The 20,512-nt window shown below is 40.1% G+C and overlaps 1 protein-coding gene across 2 annotated transcripts in view; it reads right to left on the reverse strand.

Moving 5' to 3' along the window:
- Positions 1-1,767: 1,767 nt before the first annotated feature.
- The window catches only part of RBM20 (RNA binding motif protein 20), a 368,759-nt gene continuing 350,014 nt past the window's right edge, over positions 1,768-20,512 (reverse strand). For both annotated transcript variants that reach the window (XM_073684737.1, XM_073684738.1), the window contains exon 14: positions 1,768-6,565. In XM_073684737.1, coding sequence (XP_073540838.1) covers positions 6,455-6,565 — 111 coding nt within the window. In that variant the 3' untranslated portion in view covers positions 1,768-6,454. The remainder of the gene's footprint in view (positions 6,566-20,512) is intronic.

Genomic DNA, 20,512 nt, shown 5'->3' on the forward strand with positions numbered 1-20,512 from the left:
TGTTTAGATAAAACTGGTTGTAAAATATGAATGTTCAACCTATCACCTTTTATTCATGTTCATGCCACCACTTTGGCTTATGCTGCCTTCATTTCTTATTTTTTTGCATTGCTTTTGTTTTTTATTTTTACTTGCCCATCCGAACTAGGTGCAGGACATTGAGAGAGGGCAGCGATCAACAACTGACCCTACCCTCTGCCTCCTCCCAGCCGGGAACTAGAACAACAAAGCAATTCCTGCTGACGTCTGCATTTCTGTGCATGCACTTGATTCTGGGGTTTTTCCTTCTTTTTACTGTTGAGTCACAAGGGCCAAAGGTACATCTGACATCTACCTTTCTTTATGCATCTGTATGAGCAAAAGGTGCCAGGAACTGGAGCTTTACAAACTCTATTTAATTATAAAGTGCTGCAGAATATGTTGGCGCTATATAAATAAAATTATTATTATTTTATTTGTTGTGTGATTTAGCAACTATTAAGTAAAATAACAGGACCTGGTAAAGAGCCGTTCCTAAAACTGTGGGGAAGGGATGGTTGTCAGTTGGGGGTGTAATTGCATGCTGTCCTCAGAACTGCCTGTGTAAACATGCCACAAGGTTTAATTTTACTTTACAGGGAGAAGGATATGAAAGTAAATTTTTGGGGAGGTTTATTAAAAAAAAAAAAAATGTTACTTTTTTTTTTATAAGTTTTCAAACCCTGCGTTCTTTTGCTTTGTTCGGTTCATTACTATTTTGGGCTTTGTTCAGGGTTTTCATCACTTTCAAATGCAAGTTTAGCGCATAATGTGCTGCATGGAGCTGGTACGGAACGAACTGGAATCTGCTGTATTGCATGTAGTGAATAAAATGCGTCCGTCTCTACAAATTTTTAAAAACAAAGTCTCCAGAATGTTTAAAAGAGTCTCTTTGACCGGTCTGTTACTGCCTTGTTATTTAAAAAAAAATTAGTGGGCTGGTGAGTTTTCTCTAGAAGTTATCAAAACTGCCCAGAAATGTCCAAAATTTCTCTCTAAAAGGACCCAACAATCTAGCAAAAGTTGTGCTCCAATTTCCAGGTTGTGGAATCCCAGCATGCAGCGTGAGATCCTCATGGGGAGACAGAACCCTACTTTTTTTTTTAATAACCCCATATTGTTGTTACCTAGTTGTTTTGTGAATGAATCACATAGAGAAGATTGTGATGCATGAAAATTGTCTTTATTAAAATAGTTATTATTAAACACAATTCAGAATATTTTTTTCATAAAACAGAAGTGAAGAAAACTTGTGACAGATCTTTAAAGTCCAATCGTTTTACAAACCATGAGTTATATCATAAGCCTTAATAAATAGATCCTCTGGTCCAGTTAAAGTATGATTTACCAGTCATAACCTCGGCATTTTAGGGGTGGAAATTTCCCAAATATCTGTAAATGATACTTTTAGAGAAGCATTCAGAAAGGCACTAATGTACAGTATTAAAGACTTGCCCAGACATACATAAGAAAATTAGGCAGTAGCAGTCAAGAATCTGCCCATCATAGCAGCAAAACATAAGCTTCTTATTGGGATTGTTGGCGCCAATATTAAACCATTTGAGATCTTTTCATTTTAAACATAATACTGTAAAAAGCTATGCAGAATTAGGTAACACAGTGCCCCCCAGTGTCCATAATACCAATTACCATCATCAGGCTTTAGTTGTAATATCGCTTTAATTCATTCTTCCCTTTTTGTATTTTTTTTTTCAATATGTGTCCAGTGTGTCCCAGTCCATTTGAATCTCAAGTGATTAAATCAAAGGATTATGAAATGTCAAGATGATCCAAAGATATTTTCTCATTAGGATGTTTGGTTGTACTTCGAAAAAGTGCAATGTGTGAAATATAATGTAACTGCTATACGTTGTGCTTGATCAACTGCAATATCCTTTTGACAACTTTGAGATGACAGACATGTTTGTTCTGCATTTCTTCTTATTCCCCAGTCTTGGAGAACTTCCAGCTTTAACTCACTTCCACTTACTAAATTGCAGTTACCATAGTCTCTGCTATGATTATACACAATCACACAACAGCAGCGCTTATTAAAATTGTGCAGGTATAAATAATCACAGACATACGGTAATTCACTTATACCAGAGAATCACAGTTTTTCTTTATTTTAAAACTGGGAAAAGGGGTTAAACTTAAAACTTTTATATATTTTTTTTATTGTTAAACTATTTATATTTTATTTTACTTTACTTTTTTTAGTTTCCCTAGAGAACTTTAACCTATTGATCAGAGATTCAGAGGAATGCCAAGATGTCGGTGACAGGGGCCTTCAGCAAGCCCTCGTCTGTGATTGCAACCTATCGGTTCGAAGCGATTGCATTGCAGGTGAACCGGTGAGCACGCTCATTGGAGATCGTGCTATTTAAATGCCTTGGTCATTGATTGACAGCGGTATTTTAATAGTTAAACAGCAGCAATCGAATGCTCGCGCCCATCAATGCTTTTACGGGCAGATACTGGCTACGTATTACAGCTGGACACTGCTCCTGAGCCCACTTCATACCTATGCACCATGCCCGTGGTGCCCAAAATGGTTAAAATATAATAGATATTCACGGTACATGTAGGATTGGACAAGTTTCATCTGATTCATGTTGCCAAAACCACAGGCAGCATGAATCAGAGAGTCTGGCTGTGTCATTGCAGTCATGTATGATTTATTCTGGGATGCTGCTGGGTTTCAGAGACTTCATACTTTTAAAAGGCGTGGACTATGCCGCACGGATGAATGGTCAGTCACAGGCAGCTTTTCTCCCTGCCTTTCTCCCAATACACACACATACTGAGATACCTATCTGTCTATGGGTGCGAAGCTGCCGGGGATCGGCCTTGGACTTGTCATCTCAAACACATGGTCCCCGGTTGACTTTTCAATGTTTTCTGTGAATCACTGCAATCTTTAAAAGTAAAACCCGCACGGCTGCAGTAACGCCGCCGAGCTGTGATCCATGCTGTCCGGGGTTCAGGCTGCATGAATCTGAGGACAGTTCCTATTAACTATATTTTACTCTCAGGCCTTTTCAACATTTTGCTTGTTTATTCTCAGCCGTTGATCAAGCAGGTAGATTATTGTATTTTGTGAACCTGCGCCTTTTATATTACTTTATCTGTTTACAGTCATTATGTCTGTAGTCAGATACCTGCCGACGGCTCCATAATCTGTAATCATATGCAGCTTTTTTTTACTTTGACCTTTCTTTGGCAGATGAAGGTGATCATATACAAGGAATCTGTCACATTAGTCAAAGTTTGCTGTATGGGAAACTGTCAGCTTGTGAGTCACTCCAGCATTAGGCTTCTTTTATGCTAACTGCTTACATAATTTCAGCAATTGGGCTTTTATTTATTAGACAGACATGCACTTACACAGTATAGAGAACAATGATTCATAACAGAAATGCAAACGTGTATATGTTGTATAATGTGGATTTCCTTTAGATGTATCACCAGTGTTTTTCCAATGTGCTTGATAGTATGTTGCTCCTTTTTTTCATGCAGAGCACACACAAAAAAATCTGGCACCTTTGTACCAATGTAAGCAGAGATGCCTCCTAGTGGTGGCTACAAGAAAGGCTATAAATCATTTATGGCTAATTTTTTTCTTTCAGAAAAAATGTGTTCTCTTAGGTGCTTGTTCTTTTAGTGGTAAATTCATGTTCTCTTTCTTTTAACTCAATAAAGCATCTTTACTATATTGCAATGATTCAGGACACACTCTCATATTAAAGCTCAGCAGTAATCTCTATCACTCCTCTTACCAGTGCTGCACTACATGTAGTAAATCTTAAATTTAGAAAAACTAAATACTGAGCGGTTAATTACGGTACGTCAACACAAAAAAAAATATAAAATTTATATAAATATTCTTTGTATTTTGCATTTTTTTTAGATTCACATTATAAATAGGCAAAGTTAAAAACCTTGTTAAAATTGTAATATCCTATATACATATTGACCAGTGAGCTTAACACAACACATTGTGCCATGTCCCGGATGATGGCCTGACATGGACATATCAGAAGTGAGTGACTGCATTTCAGGGAAGGAATGCTAAGGATTGTCCTTAGGAATTAAATACTTTTATTAAATAAAACCCATATCAAACAGTGTGTTTCTAGCAAGTGGCCAAAAAAATGCTCCGTGCGATGCAGCCTAAGCTGGGCATACACGTTCATTGACTCTCTAACAATATAGAAGACCGGGGTTTTGTATGAAGTGCCAAGAAGCAGATTATTGGTTTGCAAACAGACTAACTAGAAAACATTATAGACCACAATCACTGTTTATACTGGCCAGTGTTATATTACAGTCATTCCCTCTATGCCACTTTCTTAGATTAATTGCATAAGTCCTAGAAAAATAGTGCAGTGAAATCAATTCAGGCAGTTGTATGAACTTTACACAAAATAGTGAGCACAGGAGTTTTCTGTTTCGAGGCGATGCAGAATTTTTAGTATTGGTGACCCTATGCCTTGCTTCACACTTCTGGACTTAATTATGCAGGTATATGTTCTGCTTTTTTTGGACTCTAAGTGTCTGGCTATTGTGTCCTCAGTAGTATTTAGTTATTTTTTTAATGAAAAATTATTTCTAGTGCATGGATTTATTTTGGATTCCCCCTCTGTTTGAGCAAAATTGTGTTTTTTCTAAAAAAAAAAAAATTAATTCCACTCTGATGGACCCAGCCCGACTCTGCACTGAGTATATGGCCATTCATAGATGTTATCACTTGAGTTCCAGGATGTGGACTCATAAGTGGCCATCTTTAGAGAAGGGGTTGTCTTCATAAAACAACATACCGTATTTATAATAAAAAAAAACACTTGCAGCCCCCTGTATACAGTTTGTGGGGGTAAGCTTCTCAGATTGTTATAGAGTTCATAACTGGAAATGAGTTGTTTCATTTCTAGCTCTCCCAACATAAATTTTCTATGTGTCAGCTGTCTAGCAATCCTACCTCACAGTCTCTTTTTTTACCTAAAAGCTGCTTATCTTGGCTTATCGGCCATCCTTGTGACAGGAGAATGGGAGAGCAGCCGGATTCATCTAAAAACCAATGTGAAAACTGTAATATTTCATCACATTTTATTTAGACACAAAGCAAAAATTAAAAAAAAAAAACTTTTTTAAAGACCACATCCTGATGAGTGTTTCTCTTATGAAATATTATCCTGTTACCTTCTTATTATTTACCCTTCATTTATTTTGACAGGAGCACCAATGCTAAACCTGTCAGAGGGGCCCAGCTACCACATGCGATTTATAGTACTAGTTCTTTCTTATTTAGTCTGTCAGGCACCATGGACTAATGATTGCTACATCTGGATACTTTATAGCTATGTCTTTGTAAATGGCCGTATCTATAATATCATAATTTCCGATATAAATTAACATTGTACTTATCTCAGCAGTGTGCATTAGACATACTGTATATTTAGGTATTACCACATACTGGAACAGTTTTCTAACTATATTTCAGGGCCATGTTAGGTTAAAATGGTGATTTTCGGTTCACTAGACTTTTTCTAAGTTCAGGAATATAATTTGATAAGTCTACATAAAAAGTCTTTCTAGGTAAAAACTAATTACAGCAGTAAAACAGTGCATTGCCATTCCGCTAGATACTGAGAATCCGATAGTAAAGTGACAGTAGCGTATAGTAGCGTTGCTTCATTTATATTAGAGACATTGAAACATCTGAATTCAGTTGACATCACTTGTCGTGCATTTTTACTCTGTGGTACTGGTCATAATAATACATTATAATGTGGATGAACTAAAATTCTGTAAGAAAAAAAAATCCCTGAGAAAATCAGAATCTTATAAAATATTCTTCATGGTAAAATATGCATTTACAAAAGGCACACAGGCTCATTTCTGCATAGGAAAACCAATTTATGCAAGGCACGATGCTTATAATAATTAGAATCACCCATTTTATAGGCTAAAGCTTCATCTATACTATTACCCATTTATATTGCAAAAATACTCCCATAAAATCAAAGTATAATTTATAATTTCTTGTGGCATTTCTTGTGTATCTTGTACTTCTTAAATAAATTTTGCAGTTTTGGATGAGGGCAAGGAAAATAGTGAGTCCCAGTCTTGGGTCTGGTTTCATTTTACTATTTTGAGTGCATATATAAAATAACCTTCCTTACTTAACAAACCCATCATCTGAAGAAATGTGTATGAAACCTGTTGAACATTGTATGTGACCAATGGTTCATAGCCAGCAAATTGGAGTTACAGCCTAGTTTTGTTCTCCACAATGTACTAACATGTTGACGTGCACATCCCTTGTCCGTGACTTTCTTCTTCTTATTTCCAACTATTCATATGACCTGTATCACTCAGTAATGTCCGTACAATCCATAACCATGACTCTCCCACACCAGGCAGGAAGGCGAATTCCTCAAGGTTTACTTTTTTGAAATTGAGGAACGATCCCAATATCCTCATGGGGAGCAGTAGTTTCCTTGTCATTCATATCTGGACCTTCTTGAGCCAACCTTGATAAATAATTCTGTGTGAAAAGTAAAGACATAAGTTTTCACATCAGTATAAAATTATACATATACTCTCTCATAACTATAACATTAATCAGTTCCAAGTCCCATTCATGACTTGCACATTTTCATTTTTCATTCATATATGTGGTTTTAAGAGCTTTTACATTTTTCTCTTTCAGCTATTCAAATAATTTTTATGTAATTTATATATTTATATTTGCTGATCTCTTAGTTTACGGCAATATAGAAAAATGTAAAAAACATTAAATGTCTATTTTTCACTTTATTTTCTTTTCATTTTAACAATGTATATATTATATTTCTATATAGAGAAAGATTACATATACAGTACAGACCAAAAGTTTGGACACACCTTCTCATTTAAAGATTTTTCTGTATTTTCATAATTATGAAAATTGTACATTCACACTGAAGGCATCAAAACTATGAATTAACACATGTGGAATTATATACTTAACAAAAAAGTGTGAAACAACTGAAAATATGTCTTATAGTCTAGGTTCTTCAAAGTAGCCACCTTTTGCTTTGATGACTGCTTTGCACACTCTTGGCATTCTCTTGATGAGCTTCAAGAGGTAGTCACCAGAAATGGTTTTCACTTCACAGGTGTGCCCTGTCAGGTTTAATAAGTGGGATTTCTTGCCTTATAAATGGGGTTGGGACCATCAGTTGTGTTGTGCAGAAGTCAGGTGGATACACAGCTGATAGTCCTACTGAATAGACTGTTAGCTGCTTTTTTCTTGCCATAATACAAATTCTAAGTAAAGAAAAACGAGTGGCCATCATTACTTTAAGAAATGAAGGTCAGTCAGTCTGAAAAATTGGGAAAACTTTGAAAGTGTCCCCAAGTGCAGTTGCAAAAACCATCAAGCGCTACAAAGAAACTGGCTCACATGAGGACCGCCCCAGGAAAGGAAGACCAAGAGTCACCTCTGCTTCTGAGGATAACTTTATCCGAGTCACCAGCCTCAGAAATCGCCGGTTAACAGCAGCTCAGATTAGAGACCAGGTCAATGCCACACAGAGTTCTACCAGCAGACACATCTCTACAACAACTGTTAAGAGGAGACTTTGTGCAGCAGGCCTTCATGGTAAAACAGCTGCTAGGAAACTAGTGCTAATGACAGGCAACAAGCAGAAGAGACTTGTTTGGGCTAAAGAACACAATGAATGGACATTAGACCAGTGGAAATCTGTGCTTTGGTCTGATGAGTCCAAATTTGAGATCTTTGGTTCCAACCACCGTGTCTTTGTGCGACGCAGAAAAGGTGAACGGATGGACTCTACATGCCTGGTTCCCACCGTGAAGCATGGAGGAGGAGGTGTGATGGTGTGGGGGTGCGTTGCTGGTGACACTGTTGGGGATTTATTCAAAATTGAAGGCATACTGAATCAGCATGGCTACCACAGCATCTTGCAGCGGCATGCTATTCCATCCGGTTTGCGTTTAGTTGGACCTTCATTTATTTTTCAACAGGACAATTACCCCAAACACACCTCCAGGCTGTGTAAGGGCTATTTGACCAAGAAGGAGAGTGATGGGGTGCTACGCCAGATGACCTGGCCTCCACAGTCACTAGACCAGAACCCAATCGAGATGGTTTGGGGTGAGCTGGACCGCAGAGTGAAGGCAAAAGGGCCAACAAGTGCTAAGCATCTCTGGGAACTCCTTCAAGATTGTTGGAAGACCATTTCCGGTGACTACCTCTTGAAGCTCATCAAGAGAATGCCAAGAGTGTGCAAAGCAGTCATCAAAGCAAAAGGTGGCTACTTTGAAGAACCTAGAATATAAGACATATTTTCAGTTGTTTCATACTTTTTTGTTAAGTATATAATTCCACATGTGTTAATTCATAGTTTTGATGCCTTCAGTGTGAATGTACAATTTTCATAATCATGAAAATACAGAAAAATCTGTAAATGAGAAGGTGTGTCCAAACTTTTGGTCTGTACTGTACATATTACATATGCACACATTTTATTTTATATATATATATATATATATATATATATATATATATATATATATAAATATGTGTATATGTACAGTACAGACCAAAAGTTTGGACACACCTTCTCATTTAAAGATTTTTCTGTATTTTCATGACTATGAAAATTGACATTCACACTGAATGCATGAAAACTATGGATTAACACATGTGGAATTATATACTTAACAAAAAAGTATGAAACAACTGAAAATATGTCTTATATTCTAGGTTTTTCAAAGTAGCAACCTTTTGCTTTGATGACTGCTTTGCACACTCTTGGCATTCTCTTGATGAGCTTCAAGAGGTAGTCACTGGAAATGGTCTTCCAACAATCTTGAAAGGAGTTCCCAGAGATGCTTAGCACTTGTTGGCCCTTTTGCCTTCACTCTGCGGTCCAGCTCACCCCAAACCATCTCGATTGGGTTCAGGTCTGGTGACTGGTGGCCAAGACATCTGGCGTAGCACCCCATCACTCTCCTTCTTGGTCAAATAGCCCTTACACAGCCTGGAGGTGTGTTTGGGGTCATTGTCCTGTTGAAAAATAAATGATGGTCCAACTAAACGCAAACCGGATAGAATAGCATGCCGCTGCAAGATGCTGTGGAAGCTATGCTGGTTCAGTATGCCTTCAATTTTGAATAAATCCCCAATAGTGTCACCAGCAACGCACCCCCACACCATCACACCTCCTCCTCCATGCTTCACGGTGGGAACAAGGCATGTAGAGTCCATCCGTTCACCTTTTCTGCGTCGCACAAAGACACAGTGGTTGGAACCAAAGATCTCAAATTTGGACTCCTCAGACCAAAGCACAGATTTCCACTGGTCTAATGTCCATTCCTTGTGTTCTTTAGCCCAAACAAGTCTCTTCATGCCTGTTGCCTGTCCTTAGCAGTGGTTTCCTAGCAGCTATTTTACCATGAAGGCCTGCTGCACAAAGTCTCCTCTTAACAGTTGTTGAAGAGATGTGTCTGCTGCTAGAACTCTGTGTGGCATTGACCTGGTCTCTAATCTGAGCTGCTGTTAACCTGCGATTTCTGAGGCTGGTGACTCGGATAAACTTATCCTCAGAAGCAGAGGTGACTCTTGGTCTTCCTTTCCTGGAGCAGTCCTCATGTGAGCCAGTTTCTTTGTAGCGCTTGATGGTTTTTGCAACTGCACTTGGGAACACTTTCAAAGTTTTCCCAATTTTTTGGACTGACTGACCTTCATTTCTTAAAGTAATGATGGCCACTCGTTTTTCTTTACTTAGCTGCTTTTTTCTTGCCATAATACAAATTCTAACAGTCTATTCAGTAGGACTATCAGCTGTGTATCCACCAGACTTCTGCACAACACAACTGATGGTCCCAACCCCATTTATAAGGCAAGAAATCCCACTTATTAAACCTGACAGGGCACACCTGTGAAGTGAAAACCATTTCCGGTGACTACCTCTTGAAGCTCATGAAGAGAATGCCAAGAGTTTGCAAAGCAGTCATCAAAGCCAAAGGTGGCTACTTTGAAGAACCTAGAATATAAGACATATTTTCAGTTGTTTCACACTTTTTTGTTAAGTATATAATTCCACATGTGTTAATTCATAGTTTTGATGCCTTCAGTGTGAATGTACAATTTTTATAGTCATGAAAATACAGAAAAATCTTGAAATGAGAAGGTGTGTCCAAACTTTTGATCTGTACTGTATATGTAATTTTTATCATAGGTACACTTCAACTGTGAGAGACAGAAAATCACATCGAATTATTTTTAAATAATTAAATTGCATTTTATTGCATGAAATAAATATTTGATCACCTATCAGCCAGCTAGAATTCTGGCTCCCACAGACCTGTTAGTTTCTCTTTAAGAAGCCCTCCTTCTCTGCACTCATTACCTGTATTAATTGTACCTGTTTGAACTTGTTACCTGTATAAAAGACTCCTGTCCACACAATCAATCACACTCCAGCCTCTCCACCATGGCCAGGACCAAAGAGCTGTCTAAGGATACCAGGGGCAAAGTTGTAGACCTGCACGAGGCTGGGATGGGCTACAGGACAATAGGCATGCTGCTTGGTGAGAAGGCAACAACTGCTGGCACAATTATTAGAAAATGGAAAAAACATAAGGTGGCTGTCAATCTTCCTTGGCCTAGGACTCCTTGCAAGATCTCGCCTCATGGGGTACGGATGACTCTGAGAAACATCAGGAATCAGCCCAGAACTACAAGAGAGGACCTGGTCAAAGACCTGAAGAGGGCTGGGCACAGTCTCAAACATTATTGTTACTAACACACTACGCTGTCATGGATTAAAATCCTGCAGGGCACACAAGGTCCCCCTGCTCACGCCAGCACATGTCCTGGCCCGTTTGAAGTTCGCCAGTGACCATCTGGATGATCCAGAGGAGGCATGGGAGAAGGCCATGTGGTCAGATGAGACCAAAATAAAACATTTGGTATCAACTCCACTCGCCGTATGTGGAGGAAGAAGAAGGATGAGTACAACCCCAAGAACACCATCCCAACCGTGAAGCATAGTGGGGGAAACATATTTTGGGGGTGCTTTTCTGTAAAGGGGACAGGACGACGGCATCGTATTGAAGGGAGGGTGGATGGGGTCATGTATCGCGAGATTTTGGCCAACAACCTCCTTCCCTCAGAAAGAACATTGAAGATGGGTCTGGGTCTTCTAGTATGACAATGACCCGAAACACACAGCCAGGGCAACTAAGGAGTGGCTTCATAAGAGGCATTTCAAGGTCCTGGAGTGGCCTAGCCAGTCTCCAGACCTGAACCCAATAGAAAATCTTTGGAGGGAGCTGAAACTCAATGTTTCCCAGCGACAGCCCCGAAACCTGAAAGATCTGGAGAAGATCTGTATGGAGGAGGGGGGCCAAAATCCCTGCTGCAGTGTGTGCAAACCTGGTCAAGAACTACAGGAAACGTCTGACCTCTGTAACTGCAAACAAAGGGTTCTGTACCAAATATTAAATTCTGTTTTTCTGTAGTATCAAATACTTATTTCATGCCATAAAATGCAAGTTTATTATGTAAAAATCATACAATATGATTTTTTTGGAGTTTTTTTTTTAGATTCTGTCTCTCACAGGTGAAGTGACCTACGATAAAAATTAAAGACCTCTCTATTCTTTGTAGGAGGGAAAGACTTGCAAAATCGGCCGTGTATCAAATACTGTATCAATCCCCACTGTATATAGTATGTGTGTAGATATATAATGATTTGCCCTGCAATGGCAGTTGGCATGGTAGCTACAGTTCAGGGCCAATGCAAGGTTCAATGAATTTTGCTTTATCTGGTCATGCCCCTCACCACTCCTTTAAAGGAGTTGTCTCAAGTTTGGCTATTATCCCCTATCCATGGGATAGGTGATAACTTACCAATTGCTGGGGTTCTGACCACTGGGACCACCACTGATGCCGAGAACCATGTGTGATTGGAGTGAATGTGCACATGATTGACCACTGCTCCATTGACATGGGGGTATTTAGAGCCCCAATTCTCGGGATCAGTGTGGTCAGTATATGGCCAGTCCTGGCCTGCCCTAGTTACAAGGTATGCTTCTTCTGTCTGCACCTCAGTGCTGATCTGAGTCTTCTAAGAACCAACAGCTCCTGCTCTCTCAGGGCCCCCAGCGATGACATGATCACGGAGACACATAAACTGTATACACAACGCACGTTCAGCACTGTGGATACAGCAATCAGAAAGCCAAAGAAGGTAATACAGCCTTCTCTTTTGGGAGTCCAGCTGTAACTGACAGCTGACTCCCTGCTCCTGCAGCTGCTGACTCTGCAATGTCTTTCTAAAGCATCTTTGAAGAGTCATTTGCAGACCAGTCCAGCATTTTAAGATATTCGATGGTCCACAAGTGTTTAATGGTCTGTCTATAGAATAGACCACCAGTTTTTAACCACTGGAGATTTGACCTCCAGACATGTAATGTAAATAAGGTAAGCTGCAGTACAAGCAGAGCCACAAATACAGACAAACCGCACTTGTGAGTGTACCAGCTCTTTAACGTGCTACTCATGCGGTTTCCAAAGGGTACTTTATATCCTCAAGACAAGTAACTGGGCTTTTGTGCTTTGTACTGAGTTAAATTGTGGATTTTTGTTACCAAAATATATACCAAAAATCTTCTATGTCACATGGTTCTATAGTACCCAAGAACGTACAGTGCTTATTCCAGTGACTTCGGTTTGTATAAACCTACGTAAAAAGTGAAATTCACATCTGTATTTCAACTAATTGTGAATAATAGTCATCCATTTACAGCTCCATTACTGCCATTCACAATTGTTTTTCATACTGTGGTATATATCATATTAAAAAACCTGACATGTTAATTCAGTAAAAAAAAACAAAAAACTTAGTGTGATAAAGCCCCTGTTCAAGTGACACAGAGTTACTAATGCCTTTCAGGTGACACCATTGGTGTATAAAAGGAAACAGCTAACCTCTCTGATGTCACCATGATATATGTGTGCTCAGTTTAGTTTTTGGCTGCTAATGTCGTCTGCTACTCTGAGCCTTGTATTTTACCAAGGGATAGCGACAGCACATAGCAGAAATCTATTAAAAATGACAAGTACGCCAACTGTCTTGTAACATCGCTTTCTGGGGCAAAGCCCAGCTAATGTCATCTACTTAAACTTTTCAAGTGAAAGCATCTGTCCACAGTCTCACTAGCACTGGGCTTATGGATTTAATGAGAAACAACATTTCAGAAGGTGGGGTATCAGGACTGCCTCAGACTAGTCAAGTATATCACTAGTGAATGAGCCTTTGGGAATACAAAAAGCTTTCTGCCAGCGATATCTGATATCTTTCTAAATATCAATGGCAGCTTTTTGCCTGTCTAATGACACAAAGCAATCACTAAACAGCCTAGAAAATTATGATCCAGCTAGAATGTAATGTCATAAAGTCATATGTATATTGCTGTCCAAAAGGAGATTACATAGTAATCTTTGCTGGTATTCTGCTTAGCATGGTGCATAGTGTCTGTAACAACAAGGTTTGCACGTTCTTTTTGATGATTGGTTGTTGGTTTCTATGAATCAAAATATCAGATAAAGCCAGACTTCTAGCTAGTGAAGAACGACTTCACATGACTCTTATAATCTACTAGATGGTGGCCCGATTCTAACGCATCGGGTATTCTAGAATATGTATGCGGCCGACCGGGCGCAAGCAGCAGAGCGGTGTTTACATTTGGCGCCAAAATCGCTGATTGGTCGAGGCCGGCAACCGCGACTAATCAGCAAAGCGGTGTTAAAATTTGGCGCCTATATCGCAGATTGGTCACGGCCGGCGGTCGCGACTAATCAGCAGAGCGGTGTTTAAATTTGGCGCCAATAATGCTGGTTATTCGTGACCGGTAACCGCGACCAATGAGCAGAGCGTTGTTTAAATTTGGCACCAAAATTGCTGATTGGTCGCAACCGCCAGGCGCGACCAATCAGCAGAGCGGGGTTTAAATTTTGCGCCAATGCTGCTAATTGTTGGCGACCGCGACCAATCAGCAGAGCATTGTTTAAATTTGGCGCCAATCTAGCTGATTGGTCGCGGATGGCAGACGCGACCAATCAGCAGAGCGTTGTTTAAATTTTGCGCCAAGATCGCTGATTGGTCGCGGCTGGCGGTAGCGACCAATCAGCAGAGCGGTGTTTCAATTTGCCACCAAAATCGCTGATTGGTCGCGGTGGCCGGCCCCTACCAATCAGCAGAGCGGGGTTTAAATTTGCCGCCCATATCGATCATTGGTCGGGGCCGGCGGCCGCAACCAATCAGCGTCGTATTAGTGAGGACCAGGAAGTGGCGCTTCCTGTGCGGGTACTTCCGCTGCGAGCAGCTGGGAGATGAGCGGCTGCTCGCAGCAGAAGCATCCCGACCGGCGGCGCCGCTCCTCCGTTCACACTTGCCGTCGGGAGATCATAGCGCTGTTTAAATTTTGCGCTAATCTCGCTGATTGGTCGCGGTCGGCTGTCATCCGCGACCAATCAGCAGAGCGTTGTTTAAATTTGGCGCCAATCTCGCTGATTGGTCGCGGCTGGCGGCGGTCCTCCGCATGGAGGTCAGCGACGCCGGCGGTCCTTCCGCTGCTACCGGCCGGGACATGAGCGCCTCGCGCCGCTCATCTCCCGGCTGCATCTCCGTCCCGCAGATGGGTCCGGCGGTCGAGGTCCTTCTGCTGGTACCGGCCGGGAGATGAGAGCCTCGCGCCGCTCATCTCCCGGCTGCATCGCCGCTGGACTCCGTCCCGCAGATGAGCCGCTAACGGCCGCCATCTTTTTTCAGAAATCCCGCGGCGCTGATTGGCCGCTGCCGGACCAATGAGCGACGCGGGATTTCCAGGACAGACAGACAGACAGACACACAGACAGACGGGATAAGACGATTATATATATATAGATAAGTTATAGGCAGTGTGAGAAAAGGAAAATCAAAAATAGCGTAATTTTCAAGAAGTGGTAAAAATTACATGCATCAGTTTTGTGAGCGACATCCTGTAGTTGTAGTAGATTACTGCCTATTATCAGCAGTTTTGGAAAAAATTAGGCTGGGATTGGTAAGAAGCTGCAATAGGTGACAGTTTTATTATTTTATTCATGCAGTTGTTATTGTTAACCTTTGGTGACAATTTTTTTTTTTCCTGAAAATAATTTTGAGAATCTGTCAGTGACCTCATACTGATGGTCCAATGGGAAAGTTTGTAACTTTTTCATCTGTCTTTTTTTTTAGCTCCTTTCAGCCGATTTATGACCACAGACCACATCAGAGTTAAATGTGCAGTGAAACAAAAAACCTTTGAAAGCAAAACAGTGCAAATTTGTAATGAAACCAAATAGTAAAAATGAGTTTTAGCCATAAGTACTTCTGTTTAATTAAAAAAAAAATTGTCACCAGAGGTGGACAACCCCTTTAACCCTGAGGGTGGTTTGCACGTTAATGACCGTTGTATATATAAAATAAAATGTGTGTATATGTAATATGTACAGTACAGACCAAAAGTTTGGACACACCTTCTCATTTAAAGATTTTTCTGTATTTTCATGACTATGAAAATTGTACATTCACACTGAAGGCATCAAAACTATGAATTAACACATGTGGAATTATATACTTAACAAAAAAGTGTGAAACAACTGAAAATATGTCTTATAATCTAGGTTCTTCAAAGTAGCCACCTTTTGCTTTGATGACTGCTTTGCACACTCTTGGCATTCTCTTGATGAGCTTCAAGAGGTAGTCACCGGAAATGGTCTTCCAACAATCTTGAAGGAGTTCTCAGAGATGCTTAGAACTTGTTGGCCCTTTTGCCTTCACTCTGCGTTCCAGCTCACCCCAAACCATCTCGATTGGGTTCAGGTCTGGTGACTGTGGAGGCCAGGTCATCTGGCATAGCACCCCATCACTCTCGTTCTTGGTCAAATAGCCCTTACACAGCCTGGAGGTGTGTTTGGGGTCATTGTCCTGTTGAAAAATGATGGTCCAACTAAACGCAAACCGGATGGAATAGCATGCCGCTGCAAGATGGTGTGGTAGCCATGCTGGTTCAGTAAGCCTTCAATTTTGAAGAAATCCCCAACAGTGTCACCAGCAAAGCACCCCCACACCATCACACCTCCTCCTCCATGCTTCACGGTGGGAACCAGGCATGTAGAGTCCATCCGTTCACCTTTTCTGCGTCGCACAAAGCCACGGTGGTGGAACCAAAGATCTCAAATTTGGACTCATCAGACCAAAGCACAGATTTCCACTGGTCTAATGTCCATTCCTTGTGTTCTTTAGCCCAAACAAGTCTCTTCTGCTTGTTGCCTGTCCTTAGCAGTGGTTTCCTAGCAGCTATTTTACCATGAAGGCCTGCTGCACAAAGTCTCCTCTTAACAGTTTTTGTAGAGATGTCTGCTGCTAGAACTCTGTGTGGCATTGACCTGGTCTCTAATCTGAGCTGCTGTTAACCTGCGATTTCTGAGGCTGGTGACTCGGATAAACTTATCCTCAGAAGCAGAGGTGACTCTTGGTCTTCCTTTCCTGGGGCGGTCCTCATGTGAGCTAGTTTCTTTGTAGCGCTTGATGGTTTTTGCAACAGCACTTGGGGACACTTTCAAAGTTTGCCCAATTTTTCGGACTGACTGACCTTCATTTCTTAAAGTAATGATGGCCACTCGTTTTTCTTTACTTAGCTGCTTTTTGCTTGCCATAATACAAATTCTAACAGTCTATTCAGTAGGACTATCAGCTGTGTATCCACCAGACTTCTGCACAACACAACTGATGGTCCCCACCCCATTTATAAGGCAAGAAATCCCACTTATTAAACCTGACAGGGCACACCTGTGAAGTGAAAACCATTTCCGGTGACTACCTCTTGAAGCTCATCAAGAGAATGCCAAGAGTGTGCAAAGCAGTCATCAAAGCAAAAGGTGGCTACTTTGAAGAACCTAGAATATAAGACATATTTTCAGTTGTTTCACAGTTTTTTGTTAAGTATATAATTCCACATGTGTTAATTCATAGTTTTGATGCCTTCAGTGTGAATGTACAATTTTCATAGTCATGAAAATACAGAAAAATCTTTAAATGAGAAGGTGTGTCCAAACTTTTGGTCTGTACTGTATAATATAATATATACATTGTTAAAATAAAAATAAAATAAAGTGAAAAATAGACATTTAATATTTTTTACATTTTTCTATATTGCCGTAAACTAATAGATCAGCAAATATAAATATATAAATTACATAAAAATTATTTGAATAGCTGAAAGAGAAAAATGTAAAAGCTCTTAAAACCACATATATGAATGAAAAATGAAAATGTGCAAGTCATGAATGGGACTTGGAACTGATTAATATTCTATCTTATAGAAGGTGTGTCCAAACTTTTGGTCTGTACTGTATGTCACACAAAATAGTTAATAAATAACATTTCCCACATGTCTACTTTACATCAGCACAATTTTGGAACCATTTTTTTTTTTATCAGGGAGCTAGAAGGGTTAAAAGTTGACCAGCGATTTCTCGTTTTTACAACAAAATTTACAAAACCATTTTTTTAGGGACCACATCACATTTGAAGTGACTTTGAGGGGCCTTTATGACAGAAAATACACAAAAGTGACACCATTCTAAAAACTAAACCCCTCAAGGTGCTCAAAACCACATTCAAGAAGTTTATTAACCCTTCAGGTGCTTCACAGGAATTTTTGGAATGGGGAAAAAAACAATTAACATTTAACTTTTTTCACAAAATGTTACTTTAGACCCAAGTTTTTTTTATTTTTGCAGGGGTAACAGGAACAAATGGACCCCAAAATTTGTTGTGCAATTTCCCCTGAGCACGCAGATACCCCATATGTGGGGAAAACCACTGTTTGGGCGCACGGCAGGGCTCAGAAGAGAAGGAGCGCCAATTGACTTTTTGAATGTAAAATTTGCTTGAATAATTAGCGGACGCCATGTTGCATTTGGAGAGCCCCTGATGTGCCTAAACAGTGGAAACCCCCCACAAGTGACACCATTTTGATCGCAGCATTTCGGGGATTAATGTGCCGAGAGAGGCGCCCCGCACCACGCGTAATAGTACATAGCTGGCCCGATAGGCCCAGGGCGCAGCTACGTACTATCAGGCCAGCTACGTACTATTACTGACGTCATCATACAGGGGTTAAGGCTGGTTTCACACACGCTGTTTTTCTTGGTGTTTTTTTTTTGTAGGCCAGATGTAACTTTAGCCCCTTCAGAATTGGGTGATTTTCCATTTTTTTTTCTTCCAAGAGTCTCTTCTTTTATATATAGCTGTATGAGGGCTCGTTTATTTGCGACATAAGTTGTATGGGGTTAGTGTATTCAGGTTAGGGTTTGTGCACACGACTTTAAAAATCAGATGGGTGCTATCTGTCGTTTTGAGGGCTAGTGCTTGTCCCCATGTTACTCTATAGGGCCGTGTACTTATCTGATTTGTTCCTTGGACCGTGTCAATCGGACCGCACTCGGATAAAATACAAGTGTGGTGACTTGTACTCTGATCAGAGTGTGATTAGCATAATTATACTGATTTTCTCGGATGAGAGAAAAACAGTCATGTGATCCGATACTTAGTGTGATAATGATGATACAAATAATGTATAGTGTTTTTATTATTTTAATAGTTAAAAAAAAAATCTGAACTTTGTGAAGAAAAAAATTGGGGCTTGTGTTCCCATATTCTCAGACCATTAATTTTTCTATTGATAGAGCTGTGCGAGGGCTTGTTTTTTGTATGACAAGCTAATGGTCTTATTAACACCATTTTGGGGTACATGCAATGTCCCAGTCCCTTTTTATAGCATTTTTTTGGGAAAGTGGAGGACCCTGGGAAAGAGGTTGCCTCAGTATTCTGTGGCCACTGGAGAGAAGCCCTGCAAACTTTCCGTGTACCTACTAACATTTCCGGCTCCTTTTTTCATTAAAAAGCTTGACGTGATGTCGTGTACGTCATGCGGCAATGAACTTGTTTCAGGACGCATAATCAAAAGAGGAAACGGGGATGCTGGCAGGTAGGTGGATCGCAGGGCTTCCATCAAGTGGCCACTGAACACTGAACTAGCCATTAGACCAGGGTTCTGCAAATTGGTTACTCGTCTCTGCAGTTCTGGCAGTTATTTGCTTTGTCTTTTTTTCCTTTACCTGGTTTATAGTTTAGGTTCCTTTTATCTTTGCATAGTACAGACTTTTACATATCCAATAAAAAATGTTTTTCTTACATTTTTTTTTCTCAATTAAAAAAGGAGGGTCTAAAATGTTTTATTTCCTTACAGTGGCGACCAAAAGTTTTGCATTGCTTTTTAAAAGTGTGATTCCTTCTGTCTGGTTGCTGTGATGCCATTTTCCTGGTGATTTTAGTAAAACGGAAGCAAATGGTTGTCAGCTATAAGGACAAAAATTGTGTGTGACATTGTTTTATCCCTTTATGTGTTAGTTTTCAACATTTGCTGGGCCAAATGTTTTGCATATTTTGTCATGAGCAGTCAAATTTTGCCTAATTTTTTTTAATTTTTTTATGTGTGTGTTTTTAGATTAAAACATGACAAAGACAAATTTATCACCAGATTTCAGGAAGCTTATTATTTGAGAGTGAAGTGAGGCAAAAGCCAAAAAGAGGTAGCTATGGAATTCAACTGTTCTCAGAGTTAAAGGGGTATTCCGATCTCCAAGATCCTATCCCAATATGTAGTGGGTGTAATAATAATAATAATATTAGCAAATAGCTCCAATTAGAAATGTAGTATAGTATTTTTGATTGGCTATGTCTCTTTCCTCATGTGCAAGCATTCCAGGGCCTTAGGTATCCATGGTTACGTCCACTGATATAGTGACAGCTATCTAGCTGCCAGTGGTCGTAACCATAGATACCTAAGGTCCTGCAATGCCTGCACATGAGGTAAGTGGCATAGCGAATCAAAAATACTATACTACATTTCTAATTGAAGGTATTTGCTAATATTATTATTATTATTACACCTACTACATACTGGGATAGGATCTTGGAGATCGGAATACCCCTTTAAGTGTCACGTATATTAAAGAAAGAAAAAGAAGGTTATGGAACAGCTGACAAACCTAGAAGTGGACTAGCACAGAAAACTTCCTCCAGATTTGATCACATTATTAAGAAAAAGTCAGTATCTGATGTCCATAAAAGTGCTGTACAGATTTCACACGAAACGAACAAAGAATGTGGGGTCAAAGTGAGTCTCCAAACTGTGGTGCGACGGCTAAGAGCAGTAGGGTTGAATGCACGAATTCCAGTCAAGAAGCCTTTGATCTCTGCAAAGAAACGGAAGGTCCGACTTGAGTTTCCCAAAGAACAATGGAAAGAGACAGATTGGCCTAAGGTGTTGTGGTCGGATGAATCCAAGTTCGATCTGTTTGATAGTAACACTATATATACCGCCCAAC

The sequence above is a fragment of the Phyllobates terribilis genome, unplaced genomic scaffold (genome assembly GCF_046119375.1).
Source record: "Phyllobates terribilis strain yellow unplaced genomic scaffold, ASM4611937v1 Scaffold_5__5_contigs__length_657084704, whole genome shotgun sequence".
NCBI classification, from domain to species: domain Eukaryota; kingdom Metazoa; phylum Chordata; class Amphibia; order Anura; family Dendrobatidae; genus Phyllobates; species Phyllobates terribilis.